Source organism: Rhodamnia argentea, chromosome 1 (genome assembly GCF_020921035.1).
Source record: "Rhodamnia argentea isolate NSW1041297 chromosome 1, ASM2092103v1, whole genome shotgun sequence".
In the NCBI taxonomy this organism is placed as follows: domain Eukaryota; kingdom Viridiplantae; phylum Streptophyta; class Magnoliopsida; order Myrtales; family Myrtaceae; genus Rhodamnia; species Rhodamnia argentea.
This window is the reverse complement of record NC_063150.1, coordinates 5,270,536-5,291,972: the sequence shown is the minus strand read 5'-3', so window position 1 is coordinate 5,291,972 and position 21,437 is coordinate 5,270,536. Positions and strand designations below refer to the sequence as shown.

The window sequence follows — 21,437 nt, the reverse complement described above, 5'->3', positions numbered from 1 at the left end:
AGGAAAACAGAAATATAAAGATAGACGATGGTTATCACGCGAGTCCCCTTGCCCGAACCCGAGGAGGGGAGAGAGAGAGAGAGAGGACTCTTCTTCTTCTTCTTCTTCGTCGAATCCTGCTCGCCGTAGCGTGCAGCTCAGCTGAGCTCCTTCAGTTCTGTGTCGGCAATGGCTGCCAATTTCTGGACTTCCACTCACTAGTGAGTTCCCGGAATCCCCGACTCTTGCGTTGTGCATCTTCTCTTTTTCCACGCCTTGATCTTGTTGATTCTTGATTCGTTTTCTTTGGGCTTGGAGAATTTTTTTTCGATTTCCCCCCTTTTGGTTTTGGCTGTGCAGCAAGCAACTTCTGGACCCGGAGGAGGTGGACGTGGTGCATCCACTGGATAGAGAGAGAGGCGTTACCGTCGAAGATTTTAAGCTCGTCAAAATGCACATGGCCCAGTGTATGCGTCTTTCCTTTGGTCCTTCCCGCTTTGATCTGATTTCGTGTTGAATTCGTAGTCTGAGTTCTTGATTCGCGATAAAACATCTATCGGGTCGTCATTATCGAGTATGAACTCGTGATTATGGACCACTGCTCGATTTATCGGTTGTTGTTTTAAGTCAACATAAATTGTTAAGGCAATATTGATAGAGTGAGAAGCATTTACCAGAGTTTACTTTCTGATGTGGTGTTAAGGGAAGCTTCTTGGACTTGATTAGAGTCCCTGGCTTTTGGTCTATCAAGATCGACCGAACTTTATTTGGGCAGCTAAGCAGTTAAATTGCTGTCATGCTCGCTGTGTTCAGAATCATGTATGTGAAAAAGTGAAGAGTGGTGATCAATCGTTAGTCTCATGATGTGACGGGAACCTTGTAAATATGAGGCTAAGGAAGGCCTCATTCGGTAATCACGACAGCAACATGGATAGAACATGTACTCTCTTTTATGTTTGAGGGCTTCTCATAAAGAGTACATCAGTAAACATTTGACTGTAGTATAAAGCAGAAGATTGTCGATCGCTATGTTGTGTTACTTCCTGATGCATCTCGAGCCTGGGAATTGTTGATGCTGGTTAATATCACTGGACTTGCGGCAAGGCACACATGAAGGAGAATTTTACGTGTCATATTTCTTTTATCTGGACATGTACTTTAAAACACAAATTTGTTACTTTGCTCATTGATCATATGTTGGGGAAAAAAGTTTTGCACTCCAGTCGAATTTTCGTCTTGCTAGCAGTGGTCGCACGATATCCTAACCCAATTCAAGCATTTTCTTTGCTTTTCTGGGGCAACTAATGCAGCGATGGACTTCCATGCAAAGATAGGAATAGTTGACTTGTGGCCCCTGTTTGCTTTTACCCATTTGACCAGAAGGTTGTTAATTGTTGTTGCATGTTATATGGGTATTTCCCCAAACATGTTGATCCTGTTTCTTTTTCAGATATATTGAGACTGGCTCAGCATGTTAAAGTCAGGCAAAGGTATATTATAAACTCCCTCTCTTTATAATGCTTCAGGTTATATCACTACCTTATAGAAAGAGTTTATTACTTAACAATTGGAGTATTCATTGTAAGGTCAGTGGTGCGGGCAATCCCTTTTGTTGAAAACACAATACTTTTCTGATGAACTGTTTATTTGCCAGGGTTATAGCCACTGCAGTTACTTATATGAGACGCGTTTATACTAGGTAAGTGGCTATATGTAACAACTAATGCAGGACAGTGTCTGCATTGTGTTGCGAATGTTGACCAACAAAAGATTTTGTTGATTGCATCAAGAAGCTGCATTGGTAATATCTAATATGGTCACACAACATAAGAATTCTACATTGATCTGTTTATCTAGTCACAATTTACGCTTGCTCCACTTTGGCTTGCTTAGTTCCTGTTTTATATCTCATGATAATAGTTTAGTTTTGCTTTTTCATTAACATATTGCCCTAAATTTGAGGTTGTGGTGAAAACCAGAAACATGACAAGTCCCTCGTCCATCTATTCTTTCTTTCCTGTGTTCAGTTCCCTTATTTGAACTGTCTCGCTTGATGTGCTTGTCATTCTTTCCACTGTGATTTCGAAGGAAGAAATTGATCGGGTCATACCTCTCTAGGTTGCAATAGATGGTGTAACTGAGTTGGTGCTTTCTCCTTTGCTTTTCCTTACTTAGAGGTTGTTTTACCATGTAGGGATTCCATGTAGCATTTTTCACGGTCTAGAAGTTAGAGACTTTGCCTTTTAGGGGGTACCAGTCAGGCATTGCTACAATGCCTGGAAGATTATGGTTCTACCTACTACCTAGTGGAGCATTCATATTAGATCATTTATCAGACAGAAAAAACACATTGATTTTTTCTCAGTGATCTGAAATCATATTGAAACAAGTATCGATTGTGGTAGATTTTAACTGCTTAATTTTTTTAGAACTCCCTCTTCTTATTTTGGTGAACTTAATACTGAAGTATCATATTGGACAAATTTTCCTGTGAAAACTTATGCTTTATGAGCATTATATGATGGGTGCAAATTATGTTTGAGTTGGAGGTCGACAACTCATGCCTGGATGTATTCAACTATGTTTTGAACACACTCTATCCCTCCTTCAGAAGGCCTGTATTGTTATCTTTTACTGTGTGGGACTCGAATTTGTTTCATTTGTATTTCTATGAACTCACAAGCTTCTCTCCTTTTACGTTTTATCATATGAGCTGGCTGCCAGTTTTGCTTGTAGTCTTTTTGAAGTTTGAGATCACAATATGCCTTTTTGCCTTTTCGATTCCAGAAAGAGTATGTCAGAGTATGATCCACGCCTAGTGGCTCCAGCCTGCCTTTACTTGGCAGCAAAAGCAGAAGAAAGCACTGTGCAGGCCAAAGCACTTGCATTCTTCATCAGAAAACTATGTAAGGATGTCATACTCAATCCGGTTTTGTGGTTGTCAAATTTCCAACAAGATGGAAGAAGCAACCATAGCTCGAATCTGAGAACTGCTAAGAGTCCCTTGCTTATGCTATCCAGATGCTGAGGAGAAGCCTCGGTACGAGCGGTACGAGATAAAGGATATTCTTGAAATGGAAATGAAGATATTGGAAGCTCTCAACTATTATTTGGTGGTATTCCATCCTTACCGTTCTTTGACGCAGTAAGGACTTTGTTTCACCATCTTGGCTATGGTTCTTTTGCCTCTGCACTGCCTTTTGAAGTTGATGGTGCTTATGAGAATTGGTATTGGAATGGGTGATTTGGGGATAGGGTCTACCTTGCTACTGTATGATGTGACTATGATGAAGTATCATAGCAAAGACTCCAACCATTTTTTGTGTCTCCTAATATATTAGCATTACTGGTCACAACCATGCTTTATGCCAAGAATTAGAGTTCATGTATGTCCTTCGTGCATGATCAGACCCAAATTAAGCACTTATAAGATGGTACTCAATCTATTTTTTCTTTGTTAGGACTTACAATCTGAATTCTCTCTGTCTCTTTAATCTTCATTTTTGGGCAGCTTGCTTCAGGACGCGGGCATGGATGATATGACCCAGTTTACTTGGTAAAACTTCCACTCTTCCTGTAGACACTGCTTGTAAGTTGTTCTCGAAATAATAATGAAATAATCAGATGCATAGGCTTCTTCGACTTTTGGTGCATGATTTCTTGAAGTAAAATAGCTGCAGAGAGCCATTACCCTGCGGCTTTAGATATTTGTGGCTCGGATTTATTCTTTGAACTGGATTTTCAGTCTTTCAAGATGAGGTGCTTGAGAGTAATATGACTTCGGGATAGCTGAAGATCTTCTTATACCACTCATATCTAGTGCATCATCTTCATTAACAGCTCTCATCTTAGCTCCCTTAACCATGTAGCTGGCTTTTCTGTGCACCCAGATAGCTAAGATATCATGCAGATTTTCTAATGTGCTCAAAAGATAAAACATCCGCATGACATTCAAGAATATATAATGTCATTGAGACAAATAAGCGTAAACAAATATAATCACGAACCTCCAGGAAAAGTTTACATAGCAGGGCCCCGTACTTTTCCGGATTGCATATGTTCAGAGAAAAGCTCACTAGTTCAGTGACTTCTGAATAAGCTGCCCCTCATTGATATGGAGCTCGGTCTAATACTTGCGTCGTGGATATAGCATCATAATTTTTGCATTTGAAAATAGTATTGAGCAAATGAACTTTTTTGTTTGTACTGTTGGTCATTTGATGCCATGGTCTCACTTTCAGTTGGTTTCATGGTGAAAAATGATTATATATGCCAAATTGATACGCAGGGGACTTGTAAATGATACGTACAAGATGGATCTCATTCTTGTGCATCCTCCTCACTTGATTGCATTGGCTTGCATATACATTGCAAGCGTATACAAAGACAGGGACACTACCTCATGGTTTGAAGAGCTTCGTGTTGACATGAATGTCGTGAGTTTGAATCTCTCTTTCTCTTTGGTCATATCTGTACTTACTGAAGCCTAAAGAAGATTATCTTGGTTTTTCTTCATACTGTAATTTTATGGCTCTTTAAGAAGATATGCAAATAATTTCAAGGGAAAATTTTTTATTTGTTCAATCCTTAGATTGCCTGGTAAAATTTAAGCATGTGTCCATCTAAAAGCACATCTTACGGATAAAGAAAGCTTTACTTAGGCTTCTATCAGATCTTGTCAAATTTCGATATCCAGAATGTTTATATCCCAATGGTTAGTCTTTACACGACTCTCTTGTAGTTCTTCTTCTTTCTCTATTTTCCCTTGATCAATCATGGTTATTGAACTTCTCAATTCCAATTTTGTTTATCAGCAATAGGACAGACACCTTTTAGGGACAACTTTAAGGAAAAAGGGAAACATATAGCTTCTTCTTCTTGAGGTTTTGGATTTGGTTGTCGGTACAAATGCCCTCTCCCATTGATTGTACCACTTGACAATAAGTCCTCATCTTCAAGGTTATTAGAATTTATAATTGCTCATTGACTTCTGGCAACTCGATTCAGTGAAGTGTTAATTCGGTTCAAGCTTCCAAGGGACGTAAAACTTTACTGTCTCTGCTAAGCCACTTTTTTCTTGCTATAGGTCCTTATGAGTCGTAGAATAGATTTACCGCGAGAGATTAGCGGCGGTGAGTGGCCAGTGAATGGTTTCAAAGTCATCACTCTAGTGTGCACGAGTTCAACTTTGTGAAGGATTTCCTTTTGTTCATGGAAGGTGGAGTTTTGCATAGTTGTGGCCCTTTCACTTGAGATAGACTAACATCATACTCATAATTTGAAATTGTTGCTAGGAAAGATGTGAAAGGGGAATTTGGTGTGATAGCATTCCCCTGATTCATCTATCTAAAAATCTTAGTGGTATGATTTTTCATGTTTGTTTACATATATTTCTGACAAGCTGCTGTGAATTGATAAATGATATGTGTGTATTCCTGATCTCCCTTAAAATTGCATGGTCAAAAGCTCAGAACCTTTAGTGCCTGTATCAACTACTCGTTGCATATCTAGCCATGCCATTGGCTTACTTTTGAACATATTTTTACCAAAGAATAATTCTGACAAATTTGCAAGGCTCATTTTTTCCTTTCTGTCATTTCTTGCATACTGTTTCTTTGAATTTTTTAACCAATCAAGCTGATGTTCATGGACAGGTGAAGAATATAGCGGTGGAGATATTGGATTTCTATGAGAACCATAAATTGATCGCAGAAGACAGAGTAAATGCTGTTTTCAACAAGTTGGCTTTGAAACCATAAACATTAGGTGAGTCTTATGCTTGCCATGGGGGATCTTGTTGCGTCTGATCTGATTGAAGTTTGGTTATTGGTGATGGCTCTCTTGAATGAAGTGAAACATTTGACGCCATTGAAAGTTCCCTTCTCTAAAGTTTGGTGATGTCGGATAATAAAAAAGTGGTTGATGATGCCTCTCTTTAATGAAGACATTTGCCGCCACTGGAAGTTCTTTTCTATTTTTTCCTGCCAATGCCACAACTGAAAGTTCTATTAATACTGCTTTACCATATAACATGCTGAAAAGTAGTTTCTGACAAATAGTTTGGGGACATCTCTCTTGAATGAAGTGGAAGCATCTGCCATTCTTGGAAATTCTTATTGGACTCCTTTTATATGAATATATCGAGCCAGGCAGGAACTTCAGTATCTCATTGCTTTTTTTTTTTCTCTTTCGTTTGAGGGGCAGATCGTCTAAGTGGAGTCTAAGAAAATCAGAAAGTCAAACCCATTGATCTGTCCAGTTTTTCGTCTATTGCTAGAGACCTGATATTGTGCAAGATGATATAAAGAGATGGTATATCTTGGAAGTTGAATGTAGCCTTGTCCGCAATTTTATAATTGCTTCATGACTGTCACTTACCGAGAGCTCATATGAATATCTAACATGAACAAATGATCTGATTTCTGTTTGGTTGTTCGTGTATTTTTTACCTTAAAGGTACATGTTCACGAGGGGGCTATGTCAAAGTAGCAATTTGAAGACTGTAAGCCTTGCTGATCTATCGCTCGAGATTGCAATGGATAATGTCACGAGGCACTTACTAAAATCCTTAGCTGCTAGACCTGACTAAGGACTCGATGACAGTGTCAAGAGTTCAGCAGCTAGTGGAGTATGAAAGATCCCCAAATTGCAATATTTGTCCGGGTCTATTTGTTGTTTGAGAAACTTGGTAATCTAAGCTTGAGCGCATCTAGAAGAACTGATATCTGTAATTGCTGTTGTTGTGCCAACACAATCACCTGAAGAGACTTGTATCGTCACTCTTCCCATTAAGTAAGGGTGGAAATTCTGAATCAGTCGTCTGATAACATTCTCCATTGGCATCCAAAAGTGCAATTCTGCCTAAAGAACGAGGGTGATGGCTTGGTTAGTTCTCTCAATTTCTCCCTTCCCTGTCAGCGCTAATGCATGAACTGAATCTGCAACACTAATACAGGGTAGACATTGATATCTCCGAATTAATTTTCTCGGTAGAGAAATGGCAACCAAAGCATCATCCTCCAAAACCCAGATGCAGCTTCTGTGCCGATAAGTTCTCCCAAGCCCATACCCAAAAACACGAAAAATACTAAGGTTTCGTTCTTTCATTCCATTTTTTCGCGATGAAATCTTCAGGTTACAGTATTACACGTAAGCCTAACATGAGCAAACACAAGACCCGAATCATTGGAATTACTCGGTAACTCCAGGTGAATATAATTCAGGTTCGTGGATTGTCACTGATACAAGTTCCGACAGGAACGTGGAGATCCAGAGAGGTGGATGTGAAGACAGAAGTCCCATTCACTTCTTAGCTTTCTTCTTAGCTGCATAAGGAGCAACCAGGGTGAGACGGTGAAATACCCGGAAGACGAACATGATCGAGATGAAGAAACAGAAGACTACAAAAGCTACCAACACTACCTAACTTCCTCTTTGCTTCGGACCTCGCGAAGAACTCCCTCCATTCATCAGTCAAAACAAATACAGGCTCTTCCTCCTCGTCGTCCTCAAAGACCTCCTCTTGCTGCTGATAGTCCTGCTGCTCTAACATCCTGGAAATCAACAAAAAGCAAGGGAGTCGATGGATTTTAACATACATTATCCATTTGAAACTTAACCAGTTCAAATTTGACTGGACTTCTCTTCAGAACGATTAGTTCTTAGTTTTTCATGCTTTTCCCGAAGGAACAGCCCGATACAAAGAGAGAACAAAAGATCAAGCTTGAAGGACAGTGTGCTCTCGGGCGCAATACAACAAACACCTGCTCTGCATGAAGCGTAAACAGCTAGAAACGACGAAATAGCAGAACTTGGGGGAGTTGGGACAACCAAAATCCTCCCATTTATAGAACGTGCCGTCGAATTCAGTTGGCAGCCGATTCAAAATCACATGAATGGCAATGAAGCCCGTTTAAAGATCAATAAAATGGTGGAGCTAAGAAGTAGAGGGAATTTACTGATGGGAAGAGTCGGCCTCTAGGGGATTCAGCTCTGCCGGCGATGCAACGCAAGGCGCAGCTTCTGCGTCGTTTCGAGTAGCGACGTTGGGAAGAGGAGGAGGAGAAATGAAAGAAGCAGGGTGCCAATGGCAGCGAAAGTCACAGCTGTTGCCGTGATGGCGGTGGAGGTTGTGGTGATGGTAGAGATGGTGGTGGCGAGGACACAGCAACAGGTGGTGGTGGTGGTGATGGTGAACGCGTGACGGGGAGGAGCTGGTCATCCTCGATGAGGTCTCCGTGGTGGCCATGGGCGGTGCTTGTGATTTGGGACTTTGAAAACGAAGTCACGTTACTTCTGATTGATATCTCTCGATTTCCGTGACCGAAACGTAAGATCGATGGAAACTCAAAACACACCTCAACCTCCGCAAAAAACACGACCGTTGGATGGGTTTTTGAATCTAGGGCAAAATGGTCGAACGAGGGCAAAGCAATTCTCTTTCGTCCGTCCAGAGTCCAATCGATTTTGCACGAGGGATGCGATAATTTTCGTATCGTCGCTTATCGATCCGAGTCTAATGCAAAGCCACCTGATTTTCGACTGACCAAGTTGTTGCGACGCACGACACTGTACCAGCGGGAAATTCCCCGAGTAGGCGCGTGAAAATTGGGGGCCATTGGCCATTTAGCAAGACTTCAGTGCCAAAGAAAGAGGAGAATTGCAAGGTTGACGTTGACCCGCGGCTCATTGGCGTGCACAGATGCTGGTGGAAAGTACAGAGATCCCGGGACCCCTTCGCGTTGTTGCCGTTGAGATCCGATGTGTGCGCCGCGGCGCTTAACAGCTTTCTCCTTTTTGGTAGGGTTGGGTTGGGTTGGTGGAAGGTTTTTCTTTACTTGCTTTTTTTTGATAGCGGGAGTTGGTGGTGGAACGTTTACCATTTCTCAATTCCTCCCCCCTTCCCCCTTCCACCCAACCCGACTTTTGATTTGGACCCCATCTCTCTTGCTCCCCACGCCATTTGCTATGTACTTTTTCCCTTTCTTTTTCGAAAGCCGGAGTTGTTGAGATCCAGATACATGAATGTCTAGCTATGCGCTTCGGACTAAATGAACGAGCTAAGTTCGAAAGTTTGACCTTTCAATTTCCAAACTGAAATTTAAACGACGCAATTCACGAATTCGTCGAGAATCGAATCGTTCATAATCATTAACAATATAAAGTTAACATGAAACGAGGTGGTCGCGATTGCATCATTTGTGTATACATAGATTCATCTGCGCCGTTGATATGCGAGTCATGTACTACTCTGGTTCGAGTGAAATTTTCCTGTTTTCTTATCAAATTCAGTACCGAATAGCGTATTCTGGCATAAGATAAAACTCGATGCGTCAAATGGTCGAACAGCTCTCTCTCTCTCTCTCTCTCTCTCTCTCTAAGGATTGCTTTATTGCATTTGTATGAGCATGAGTCGAAGCAGGGGATTAGACATGAAGATCGTGCCGACTCGCCGTCCTTGAAAAAATGAAATAAAGCGTCCGCTTGGGTAGGACCCCTCAATCTGGTTCCTCCAAAAAATAAGAATTGTGAGGATCTAGACCCTCTATCAACGCTAACCCTACGTTTCTCTCCTTCCCATCCCCTCGAGCCTCCATTCATTCATTCTTCTTCTTCTTTCTCTTCCTCTGCACGTATTGTAAATTGATATAACCCGCATCACCTTTCCTTGGACCGGGATCCAGTGCAGGTGCTTGCTCTTTTTCCGAGTAAAATGACGACCCCTTTGAGCTTTTTGTCTCCTGCTTCTTCATCGAAGTCTAAAAATCTCACCTTTCTATATTGTTATTGTATGTCGTATATGCCATGTACTCCGACCCTTCTCTGTCAATAGCACTATTATCTTAATCTGCTTCTTGTCTGAATCCGAAAGATTTGGTATTGATTACTCTTTGACGCGTCTCTGTTTTTCTTCCCTTTGATGTGTCATTATTGTGGGGACTCAACTTATCTGCATTTATCAGGGATCTGGGTCGGTTTGGTGATTGAGGGTGTAGGTGGTTCTTGTCAATGGGAGCTTTGGATGAGGGGCATTTCGATGCGGAGCTGGAAAATGGAGTCAGGCTGGGTTGTCTTGAGCTAGGTGATGAGGAAGGGCCTGATACTTTGGCTATTGAGGATGCTGTTAAAGTTCTGTTGCAGGGTTTGGGTGAAGATGTGAACAGAGAAGGTCTCAAGAAGACCCCGCTTCGCGTTGCCAAAGCCTTTCTTGAAGGAACTAGAGGTGCTTGCCAATTGGCTTCCTCATAACACGAGTAGTTTCAGTTTCTTGCTTTGCTACCATGGTGTCGCGTCATTGAATCATGCTCAAAGTATCTTCGTTTTACTTTTTTGTGGGATGTCCTGGGATTTTTGTTATTCTGCATTGAATCTGGCTTCCGACTTTTGGGCAATGACACTTGACACTTAGCTTCTTAGGTGGTTCAGATGTTTTGTATTTCCTACGGGTTGTTCGTAGGCCATCTTCCACCAACTTAGGTTGACAACATGTGTAACCGAAGAAATGAGTACAAGGGCAAGAATTTCAGAGGTTTATTATGTGAACTAAAGTATGGTCCGATCTTGGAGTTTGGCACGATAGACCGGAAGATGTGGTCACACTAAAACATGCTCTACCGTTCGTGTTTGTCTCTTCTGAGTTTAGGTGCTTCTGGTTTTGAATATTAGAGACTTTGGCATCATCTGGTTGGATTTCCCCTCCCTTCCAATGCTGCTTTATTTGGTGTCGCCTCGGGGTTAAGCTTAATTATGTTTTCTTGTAACACAAAATAAATGAATGGGCGATTTGATGTAATGGTGGTTTAAAATGATCCTTCTGTTGCTCCTGAACACCTTAGCATACTGTCTATTGCTTCCTCTATTTTTTCGTAGATAGCAACTCTCTGAAGTTGGAAGGAAATGTCTGGTTTTAAACTTGGTCAAAATTCCTACTGTACATCCCACCTCCCATAATTTATAGCGGAATCTGGTGACCTGGAAGGTGTCCAGAGGCAGCAGATGATGCATGATTCCTTAGAAACTGCTTGCTCAAATGCATAAGCATACTATCTCTGGATTTATTAGTATCGGGTTTGCCATAAGAAGGCACTTTGCAAATTTTTCTTGGTTTTGTATCCTTTTGTGTTTCAGTTTTCTCATTTGATGAGTCTTCTTCCCCCCCTTCCTTGGTGAGTTGGTGAAGTGTATATCCATGGTTGTTGATTCATTTAGTGCTATCAAAACCTGCTGGTTACCTTTTTCCGTTTACCATGTTTCCACGAGCAGCACAGGAACAAGAGTTATGCTTTATTTTTATTTTTTTTGCAGCAACTAGTAAGATTGTCCTCTTGTCAATTGGATACAGAAATCTTGTTTTCTTCTCAGAATAATTCACAGTGTCTCTAGTATAGCATCCACTTTTTCTTTGGATTTCCCTTTTTTCGTAGTTTGGCTTGTCTAAATACTACGATTCTTGTAAACTCGTGGTTTTTTACACTTTGCAAGTAGATTCATCTCACAAGACAAGTAAACGCTTCTTCTTTCTCTAGAACTGAATCATGTAAGTTTTCTTTAATAGGTTATCGACAATACGTAAAGGACATTGTTCAAGGTGCCTTGTTCCCTGAAGCTGGTCTTGACAAGGAAATTGGTCATGCGGGAGGAGCTGGTGGGCTTGTGATAGTTCGAGATCTGAACCTTTTCTCATATTGCGAATCCTGTCTTCTTCCGTTCCAGGTCAAGTGTCACGTGGGTTACGTCCCTTCTGGACAGCGGGTTGTGGGATTAAGTAAGCTCTCGAGAGTATCTGATGTATATGCTAAAAGACTTCAAGACCCACAACGACTGGCCGATGAAATAGCCTCAGCCTTGCAGAATGGTATCAAGCCTGCAGGTGTTGCTGTTGTACTCCAATGCTTACACATCCAATATCCAGCATCTCTCGCCTCTAATCACGAAGATTGGGTGAAGATTCAGGTTACTTCAGGTTCAGGTGCTTTCAAAGATGAAAAGGCCGGAATTTGGGGTGATTTCTTGAGTCTTCTAAAATCCAGGGGCATTAATATCAACAAAAGCTGCACAAGGGACTCGACTGGAAAATCTTGGTGCCCCTCTCGATCTCCCTCGATCTCTCCAACATGCTCCAGCTTTGGATCGATGAATCCCAAAATGGTAACTGCGGTAACTTCAATTATTCAGTTGTTAGGTGAAGACCCATCAAGGAAAGAGCTTGTTGGAACCCCCAGTCGCTTCGTAAAATGGCTCATGAACTTCCAGAATACCAATCTACCAATGAAACTTACCGGCTGCACCATTCATAACGTAGACTCATTATCCAATGGGGAAGTTAATGGTGAGATGGAGCAGATTTGTTCGGAGCTGAACTTGCCATTCTGTTCTCAGTGCGAGCATCATTTGCTTCCCTTTCACGGCAGTGTGCATATAGGATATTTCTGTAGAGAAGGATTTAGCCCATCGGTGAAATCTCTATTGCAGTCAATAGTACACTTCTACGGCTCAAAGCTCCAGGTACAGGAAAGACTCACCAGGCAGATCGCTGAGACGGTTTCTTCGCTGCTGGGAGGAGATGTGATGGTAGTTGTGGAGGCTTACCACACCTGTATGATATCTAGAGGGATTGAGAAGTTTGGAAGTAATACAGCTACAATTGCCGTGCTAGGCCGATTCTCAACTGACTCAGTTGCAAGATCTAAATTTTTGGACAGCATTTCAGAGGCAAATGGATGGTGAAAATTGAACTTGCAGGATTCACTTGAGTTTTCTCCATTCGTTCACCGCCTTCTCACCAGGTGGTCTTCAGATAACAGGAATAATTTGCGAGTCATATCTGGTCTACTTGAAGACATAAGGGTCTCGCTTGAGTTTTTGATTTGGCGGTGGGTCGAGTTTATAACGAGCAGATTGTCGAGATAATCGAGATGGAAAGAAAACATCTGAGATTTGGAAAGGTTGCTCTTCACCCATTCTTTTTGTTTTCTCCCACAAGAATCGTGTCGTGGAATTTGTCGATTTTCTATGAAAGGTCGTTCTTGGGCAATATTTCTAATTTGCATCGCTTTGCTTCATGTTGTTCATGTCGTCGGCACACCCTGCTTTGCGCCCTTATTGCCTGATTCCCAACGTTACTCGAGTCCACCGCAGTGTCGCTCAGTCCGTGGCTATGGCATCCCTTCACCTGAATGCTAAAACCGCTTGAGACATTACTCTGTCCTCTATGAGATAAGACAGATTCTTGGACATAAGACAAGATGATAGAGGAGTAATTTATTTTCTGTGTTAGAAGTGTTTTGAGGCCTACAAAACCAAGTTTGGCGTTCCTCCGTGATGCCTCCGCCTGGCTCTGAGCAAGGACTCGAGCGAATCAAGCAGTTCATCGCAACTGCCAACCATTACGTAGATAGACATCAGAGAGATGCCCGTATAGATGTTGAGCCAGCTACATGAGACCAAATTGAGAGGAATAATTATAGTCAGGTAATAAAATCTTTGGTACTCGTAAGGGAATCAGCTACAGATATAAATTACTTCACAAGCAGTCATTCGTATTCTACTAACTCGGTTTAGGCCGAAGAAGGAAGGTTTCGTTTTTGCGCCCATTCTACTAGCCCTTTCCGTCCAAAAAAGACGGATTCGAAGGTTTTTCCGAAGTTAGAGAACTTTCCCCGCTGTCGTTTCAGCGGGTCCCAACTTCCTTCAGTGCACTTCAAAGGAACATGTTTTAGAGCTTTGATACATAAAAGCAATATACAAGTAACGAAGAACTGTTCGACCAAAAAAAAAAAAAAAAAGGGAACGAACTGTTCATAACCACGCAGCTTAAAGTTTCAGGAGGGACTCCTATGTACAACAACTGGTCTTTACATGAATGAACACTTGGTGATTGCTGCAGATTCAAAGGGGTGGGAGTGGGACAGACAATATAGCGAAGATCAAAGCAATTTTCTCATTCCAGCCACATATGCCGAATTTTAGGCCAATCGATGTGAATCTTTGATTTGGGTACGCGGTGTGTCCTTTTCATGCAGGCTGCGATGATAGCGATTCCAACAATAAGGGCCAGATAAACGCATGCTGAGACCTGCACTCTCCAAACCTGGCAAAACATACAGTCAGCTCACTTCCGAGGAAATGTTAAGGTGCGCATGCTGTCTATGCATTTAAATCCGCGTGTGAAGACACTAATCCAACTGGAAGGAGAATAAGGAGAGTGAAATACAAAGATTGTGACAACATTAGACGTAACGAAAATGCGAGGTTTGCTGTTCTGCTAGACAATAATAGAGATGCCACAGAGACAAAAGACGGGGGCAGGAAGTTACCCTCTTAGCAAAGCTAAGAAGGTTGCATTCAATAACTTTCCGACATTTTGCATGTTATACAGTGGACCCACAGGCCTATATGAGCAAATGCTATCGAGGGATATGTACATCCATGCGTCTGTACTCATTGCCGCAGTTTCCATTCTTATCAATCTTAGCTTTCTCGGGTTGCTGCCACATTTGTACTCTCCTTAGAGGATATTACGACTTTTTCTCTATTATGATTGTCAAATTTCAAACGATTCTAAGAAGAGTCAAGGCACATATCAAATGCCACTTACACAATACTGTCCCTATCTTTTCAAATGTGCTAATTTGGACTAACATGCTCATGTATGCTTTACAAATAGAAGTGGATGATATTCAAAGGGAAGAATTTAGACCTCTCAGACTATAATCTGCATAAAGGAGGATAAGCGTGAATGATGATAAAACATATAGCTGAAAGAGCCTTACCCTTTTTGATACCCAAGTCTTACGAGGAAGATTTCTATCAGCGTGTTCAAGGGAATAGCGCAGCATGTCAACTATTGTGTTCTGCGTTACAAGGTTGGAGTTATCTGCAACAAGGAGTCACATTTCACTTCCACTTCACAAATGACTCGCTAAAACTTGGAAAGCTGAATCAAAATACCTGGAATGTCAAATATTTGCTTTGCAGGAGGGATGCCAAACAGCTCTCCCAGGTATACGCGAACACGAGCACGGTCAGGGACTGAAAGTAGATCGCCATGTGTGACTACTACAGCAGGCTTGTCATCTGTAAAAAGGAAAAGAACATACAAATGAAGAATGTCACCTAATGCTCTTAATGCTTTTTACTCAAGATTCTTAACCAGTGAGCATGACAATTGACTGCTCTTTTGTAATATTTGATATTTGTGCAGCGACCAACAGAGATAGTACAAGAAAGGATGTTAGCAAATGTTATCTGCCTGTTCGAGCACAGGCAGAGCTTCAAGAACTCTGAATAGTTGATATCTCTCTGTTACTACAATAAATGTCGCCATCTTTTCATTGAAAAAGACAACCTTCAACATAATTTCTCCATTAATATAACATGCTTCCTATTCTCTAGCTTTACTCTAAAGTGTTGCAGACAATTTTTCAGAATGTGCACTTTTGATAATCCTGGCCTTACAATCTCCCATGTCAACTGACTACAGAGGACATCATCTAGTCTCAGCATAAAATTTAGCCCCTTGAAACAGTAATGTGTGTTATAAGACCATTCATTTTAATCAATCTTAAACTGACATTATCATCTCAAGTCATTTTTTAGGCCAATTGGGTGTGACCTATGTCACGAGATCTGTTGGCATCAGCAGATTTCTGCTTACGATCCTTTTCATTTCCATCTGGCAAGATTTACCTAAGAAGGATAAACCCTCTGTCCGAAAGCAAAATCCTCGTTCTTCTACTCTCACTACAGGTCTTCCGGCACTTCTTTTGCCAATTTAAAGCTTCCCCCGTTTAACTAAAATTATTAAACTAATAAATGTTTTGGTACCTTTAAATGACAAATACGGGCAATTGTAGGTATCTGCAATCAACTGCATGTACTGTGATTGGCCATCATGGTTATTGTCCATGGAAGTGAGAACTGTTATGCTGTTAACAACAAATATCACAAAATTCACCCTCCTTATTACTGAGGATGGATGGCAACTCCAGCGAGCCTTGCACCTCATTCTCTTCCTTAAACTCCAATCATCTGATTCCCTGGAAGTAAAATGCAGAAGTATTATAGTTCCGAATGGACACACCTATTTATAAAGCCAACTCCAGCCTGAAGTAAGATCTTCACACCTGATGACAAGTTCACCATGACGAACGCCTTTTGTCATCCATCGTTTGATGATTTTACTGTCTTCAGAGGGGTCAGTTGACAAACTACGGGTATCATAAAGACAGAAGGATGTTGAACCCCTTGGAATCATGTACTCCTGGAGGAAGTATGTCCCATCTCCTGCAGAAGAATTGTCTGGTGTAAAAGACAATTGAAGAAGAAACTGGTCAGATGAACTACACCATCTTATAGAACATTAATAAATCAACATGTAACATGTCAAAAGCAATGAAGTGACATGTACATGATACTTGGGCTCTTTCTGAGGCAAACTTGTCATCATCGAGCAACTTGGATATTCTGTTGACAAGACTGCTTTTCCCTGACCCTCTTGGACCAATCAAGATGAGGGAAGTCGTCTGTGGCACCTTGTAGTCAAAAGATTTTGTACCGCCTACTTCCTCAATCCATGCTCCAGGGTAGTAGCTGCAAAGTAAAGTTTGTAAAATCAGGTGACCACAATACAAGTTAACTCGATTGCATGCTCATTTAACATAGTCCACTAATTTCACCCAACAGAATTTGAAACTTCCAGCTCATCAGATGACATGCAACATCCATATCATCACATAGAACTAAATATAAGCACTGAAACATAATTGTTTCACAAAGAACATCGGATTAGATCATCATAATTTTTATGGTAATGGACAAAACCACACTGCTAAGAACTTAATACCTCAGAATCTTGCTTTTCGCATGACCCAGACTTTCGATATGAACCCGTGAGTCATCGTAGCTCCCCAAGACTTCTCTATGAGTGCTACTCCTCCTCCGCAAGTTAACTTCAGATTCTAGAGCAGAAGAAAACACGCCATCCTCCCCCTCAAAATCCCCGAGTCCCAAAACATCATCTTCCTTCACAGTTTTACTGCCAACTTTCCTGCTGAGACCATCCCTGACAAGCAAAAAGCCCACATTCTATGTCTAGCTGCTAATAGAACAAAACCCACCTGATTTAGCTTTTGAATTCTAACCATAACCTTTTATTTACCGATGCCTCATTCGGTTCATCTAGGATTTGAAATTTTCAAGGAACGAGAATTCTGATACTAAAATTTTCATCTTTGCAAGATTCAACCTTGAGATAAGTTTTCTATCCAAACACGAACAATTCTCGAGGCCAAAAGATATCTGAATTTCTTGATTCAATTGTCAAAGATTTCATTGCGAAACCCAAAAAAAAAAAAAACAAAATAAAATTAAGCACCTGAAAAGAGTGGGAACTTGAGAAGCGAAGCTTTCGTCCAGTGGCACTTCGCCTTCTGCAGAGATCATTCACGATGATTCCCGGAATGTGATCATGACACCGAGAAACAAAGTGGGGCCAATTTAATATTCCGATCGGGGCAATGATCTTAATGGAATGAGCACGAGGATAGAGGTGACGAATTTACCGGATGAAGAGCCACCAGAGACGACAGAGTCGACGACTTCACCACCCATGGTCGAGTTTTCGCAGATTGAGCTCCAAATCAGAGCGTTCACAGTATAAACTCAGAGAGAGAGAGAGACGGTGGTGTGGCTTTACAGTGGCACGAAGGATGCGAACAGAGCAGATGCCACCTTCGCCAGGTGGAGTGCTCCCGCCAAGCAAGCAGAGAAGGAGAGGGAAGACGGTGGACTTTCACTTGTCTTCCCTTCCTACTTAAGCATCTCCTGGAATAACGGCACCCCCGTCACCGTACTAAATCGAATTTTGTAAGACAAATCCATAAAGATAGAGAGACCCGACCCGAGTACACAAAATCCCCAGTGACAGATCCGAATTTTAAATCTGGTCAACCCCGTCGTGACGGTAAAAATTCGATCACATATAAGAGCGGATCTGGCTTCCATTTCTCTTTAGTCATGTGTGCTTTTTGGCTCAAACAAAGACCCGACTATAAACGGGCAGGTCGGATTGGGTTCTGGGCCGAGGCCAGAGGTCGGACACTCAAATGGCGCGATCGTTGGTATGTCTTGCTGATGATGATAACCGTCCCTGCAGCACGACCGTGGCTCTGTTGCAATCGTGCTGCGTTTTGACTATACTCTAATTTGTGTGCTTAGCCATACATTTTTTTGAAGCCCCGTCACTGTCTCAAAGCGCTTATCGAAAATTGCTACAAACTATTACAATTTGCGAGGGGCCGTGGCTAAGGATCACCGGTTCCTAGACGGTCTAATGAAACCGGTAGATTATTAATAGGGATGAAGGGATGAGCAACACGGACCTTAATTTTAACCTATTAATTAAGACTAAGTTTATAGTTATGGAATAAAAAAGTTAATAAAGAACAATCGGTCCGATTTGGTTCTCACCGATTTCAATTTTACGGAACCAAAAATTGGACTTAACTAGCTAGTGAATTTTGATCCAGGCGATTTTCGATTCAATTGATCCATCTTACTCACCCTTAGCGGCATTATAACGAACTTGATAAATAGCTCATAAAAGCTGCGGTCCGCAACATCTCTTTTCATGGCTAAACCAGCTATGGAGAAGTTTTACATAACATTAAAATTCTATTCGTGAGTCATTATTGATATTTGTTGTTATTATTATTATTATAAAAAAAATCCGTGAGATGCTTGAATGACTTGCTCGTATTTCCAACTATTTCTGTTTATGAATCAGTTAAGTCCAGGCATTTGATGTTCGCATACGATCAATGAAATTCGAACGAGTGACCTCTAATTTCCGATATGGAAATTCTTAACGCCCCGATCGGCTATTTCCATGAATTTTTTTAATCAAGTTTTCATGCTTTTAATTTTTAAAATCGAGTCTTTTTACCCGCACCAGATATCCAATCGAATTCCTCCGGCATCAAATCCGATCAAATCAAAGCCGACGCATTCGTTCGACAACGTCAGAGCGCATGCGGACAATAATTTTCAAGATCGAAACTCCCAAGTAAAAACAAGAGAGAGAAGCATAAGAGGAAGAAGAGGATTCTTTTTTTTTTTGTTTATCTTCCGCATTGTCATTCGTGTCGGTATAACGTTGACCACGTTGTACTCAATTTCTTACAAGTCACGTCAATTGGATCCGATCGGTATTGTACCGAAAAAAACTTGATTAAATAATTTGTGCCAGAAACAATATAAATAAATAAAAGTACATGAAAGACGAAAGGCATAAGTCTTCCTATTTCTAATTGTCAAAAATCCCTATGAATGATCTATTTGAACGAGACCGATCGTGCTTAAGGTTTTACTTGACAAGGCCCGTATGCGTTGACAATCATCATTTGGACAAGGGTTAATATCATGAAAAATCCAAAACTGGCACACTTGTGACAAATTTACCTCAAATTATTTTTTTGATCACGAAAAATCCCAAACCGATACATCTGTGATAAATTTACCCAAAATTATTTTTTTGACCACAAAAAATTCTAAATTGGTACTTTTTTGATAAATTTACCCTAAAATAATTTTTTTGATCAAGAAAAATCCCAAACTGGTATATTTGTGATAAATTTACCCTCTGTTAAATTGGATTAATACCATGAAAAATTTCAATTTAATAAACCTATGACAAACAGAGGGTAAAAATCCCAAACTAATATATCCGTGAACCGCCACATGCCATCAAAGTTAGCAATTTGATAGTTAGATTTAATGAAAACTAACGGAGGGTAAATTTGTCACAAGTGTATTAGTTTGAGGTAAATTTGTCACAAATATACCAATTTGAGATTTTCAATGGTCAAAAAAATAATTTAGAATAAATTTGTTACTGGCATACCAATTTGGGATTTTTCGTGGTATTAACCTTTTGGACAAATACAAACTAGTAGTTTTTTTTTAAATTTATTTCTTCAGCCAAAAAGTGACGCCACTTTCTTTTCTATACGAATATCGATATGGATATTAATCGCATTTTAATTTTTTTTTAAATTAAACCTATATATGAATTATGTTCATAACTTGCAATATTAACAATTAAATGCACTGTCGAGAGGAAATTTCAAGTGGTCGGGGATTGAGGAAAATATAGAGCCTTGAAGACAAGTTTCGGGGACTCTTATTAAAAGAGGGAAAATGAAACGAGCCCCAAGGTCCAATCTAAGATCGATAATCTTGGTAGGATGATCGTTGATTTCCTTTAAGCTAGCTTTTGCAGAGACCGAATATTTTAGACGTGCCACGAGGGACGGAAAGTTTGATCCATCAGCACATTTATGAATTTGTTGGTGTCAATTGTTACGGCGATGGGACCACTCGAAAGTCGGGGACCATGCTATAGAAAGCGAAAGATCTCGAGTTCGATTCTAATAAGGGGAGCTTGTCCGATTCTAATATTTTTCGCTAAACAAAAGGGCGGGGGATGGGGACCGGCGACTGACCTAGATCGCTCTATTTCGATCGAGATTCCGTCGATATGAACGAAGCGGAAAAGAAAATTCAAACGAGACTTTTCGATGAAGGCCGTTTTGGAGACGCTATAGCGAAGAAAAGATGAAATGTCGCTGTCTCGAACGATATCTAAATACTTGGAATCCCCGCATGAAGGAAGCTTCCCCTGTGAAATATATTCCTCTAGAAAGACTTGGTGGTGAAGTCAATGACACCGAATTTCATTTCCCTTTCTCCATGACGTACTTGACCGCTTCCTTGCAGCTGTTCCATAACTCCGCCACCACGCCGGCCACCACCTCCAACATGATCCGTGCCGCCTCCGCCACGAACTTGCACAGGCCCTCGATCCCTTCCTTACCTTGCTCGGCTAAAGCGGCCGCTCCTTCCGTCGCGAGCTCGACGAATTTCCCCGCGGCTTCCTTCACCAGCTCCAAAGCGGCCGACACCAGCGAGCTCGCGGCGTCCACGGCAGCCGCCCCTACGTAACTCGCCACCGACAGGATGGCCTCCGCGAGCTGCCGGAGCCCCGAGAGGAGGGCCTCGCTTGGGACGCGCAGCCCGTTGATCACGAACGCGAGGAAGTAGGCGGTGCCCGCGAAGACAGCTCGGACGATCAGGTAGGAGGTGGAGGCGGCGAGGTTGAGGAAGGAGAGGGTGGCCTCGGAGTAGTCCTCACAGTGGAAGATGGAGAGGACGACGGCGGCGGTGAAGAGGAGGAAGAGGAAGAAGAGGGTGGATGAAGGGAAAGAGTTGAAGGATGACATGTTTCTCCCGGGAGAAAATGAAGACGAGATGAAGGCGGTGATGTCGTCTGAGTTCGTGAGGTTTAAGGTTTAAGGTTGTGTAAGTTAATGCCGTTGAAGAGAAAACCTAGGACTTGTTAGCCATGTCATGACTATAAATATTATTTTTTTTTCAAAAGAAAAAGGAGGAGTTGGCGTTGT

The 21,437-nt window shown here is 41.5% G+C and overlaps 4 protein-coding genes and 1 long non-coding RNA gene across 9 annotated transcripts; 2 read left to right on the top strand and 3 right to left on the bottom strand.

Moving 5' to 3' along the window:
• The first annotated feature begins 46 nt into the window (after nt 1-46).
• LOC115753305 (cyclin-C1-2-like) lies at nt 47-6,794 on the top strand. Of its 2 annotated transcripts, none has more exons than XM_048283026.1 (10): nt 47-200; nt 340-446; nt 1,430-1,469; nt 1,634-1,678; nt 2,767-2,885; nt 3,001-3,124; nt 3,491-3,535; nt 4,268-4,415; nt 5,634-5,745; nt 6,440-6,794. In XM_048283026.1, the coding sequence occupies exons 1-9, from the start codon at nt 169-171 to the stop codon at nt 5,736-5,738; spliced, it is 765 nt and encodes a 254-aa protein (XP_048138983.1). In that variant the 5' UTR covers nt 47-168; the 3' UTR covers nt 5,739-5,745; nt 6,440-6,794. The 2 variants fall into 2 exon arrangements, with proteins under 2 accessions (XP_048138983.1, XP_030547722.2); XM_030691862.2 differs by having other exon boundaries at nt 6,436-6,794.
• LOC115753307 lies at nt 2,752-19,998 on the bottom strand. Its single transcript, XR_004016855.2, has 3 exons — nt 19,988-19,998; nt 5,365-5,380; nt 2,752-2,881 (listed from the first exon to the last, which is right to left on the bottom strand). It is a non-coding gene; the product is annotated as an uncharacterized LOC115753307 (long non-coding RNA).
• Nucleotides 7,154-8,266, bottom strand: LOC115753306 (SKI/DACH domain-containing protein 1-like). 2 transcript variants are annotated; one of them, XM_030691865.2, is made up of 3 exons: nt 7,938-8,266; nt 7,397-7,532; nt 7,154-7,304 (listed from the first exon to the last, which is right to left on the bottom strand). In XM_030691865.2, exons 1-3 carry the CDS (start codon nt 8,225-8,227, stop codon nt 7,215-7,217), a joined length of 516 nt encoding a protein of 171 aa, XP_030547725.2. In that variant the 5' UTR covers nt 8,228-8,266; the 3' UTR covers nt 7,154-7,214. The 2 variants fall into 2 exon arrangements, with proteins under 2 accessions (XP_030547725.2, XP_030547726.2); XM_030691866.2 differs by having other exon boundaries at nt 7,393-7,532; nt 7,938-8,263.
• LOC115753303 (GTP cyclohydrolase 1) lies at nt 9,419-13,027 on the top strand. Of its 2 annotated transcripts, none has more exons than XM_030691858.2 (3): nt 9,419-9,667; nt 9,942-10,201; nt 11,534-13,027. In XM_030691858.2, exons 2-3 carry the CDS (start codon nt 9,988-9,990, stop codon nt 12,703-12,705), a joined length of 1,386 nt encoding a protein of 461 aa, XP_030547718.2. In that variant the 5' UTR covers nt 9,419-9,667; nt 9,942-9,987; the 3' UTR covers nt 12,706-13,027. The 2 variants fall into 2 exon arrangements, with proteins under 2 accessions (XP_030547718.2, XP_030547719.2); XM_030691859.2 differs by lacking the exon at nt 9,419-9,667 and adding an exon at nt 9,704-9,855.
• LOC115753304 lies at nt 13,862-17,837 on the bottom strand. 2 transcript variants are annotated; one of them, XM_030691860.2, is made up of 9 exons: nt 17,541-17,837; nt 17,354-17,408; nt 16,823-17,041; nt 16,388-16,569; nt 16,104-16,278; nt 15,805-16,016; nt 14,929-15,054; nt 14,751-14,854; nt 13,862-14,068 (listed from the first exon to the last, which is right to left on the bottom strand). In XM_030691860.2, exons 1-9 carry the CDS (start codon nt 17,587-17,589, stop codon nt 13,919-13,921), a joined length of 1,272 nt encoding a protein of 423 aa, XP_030547720.2. In that variant the 5' UTR covers nt 17,590-17,837; the 3' UTR covers nt 13,862-13,918. The 2 variants fall into 2 exon arrangements, with proteins under 2 accessions (XP_030547720.2, XP_048138953.1); XM_048282996.1 differs by having other exon boundaries at nt 16,823-17,046; nt 17,356-17,408.
• Nucleotides 19,999-21,437: the final 1,439 nt, after the last annotated feature.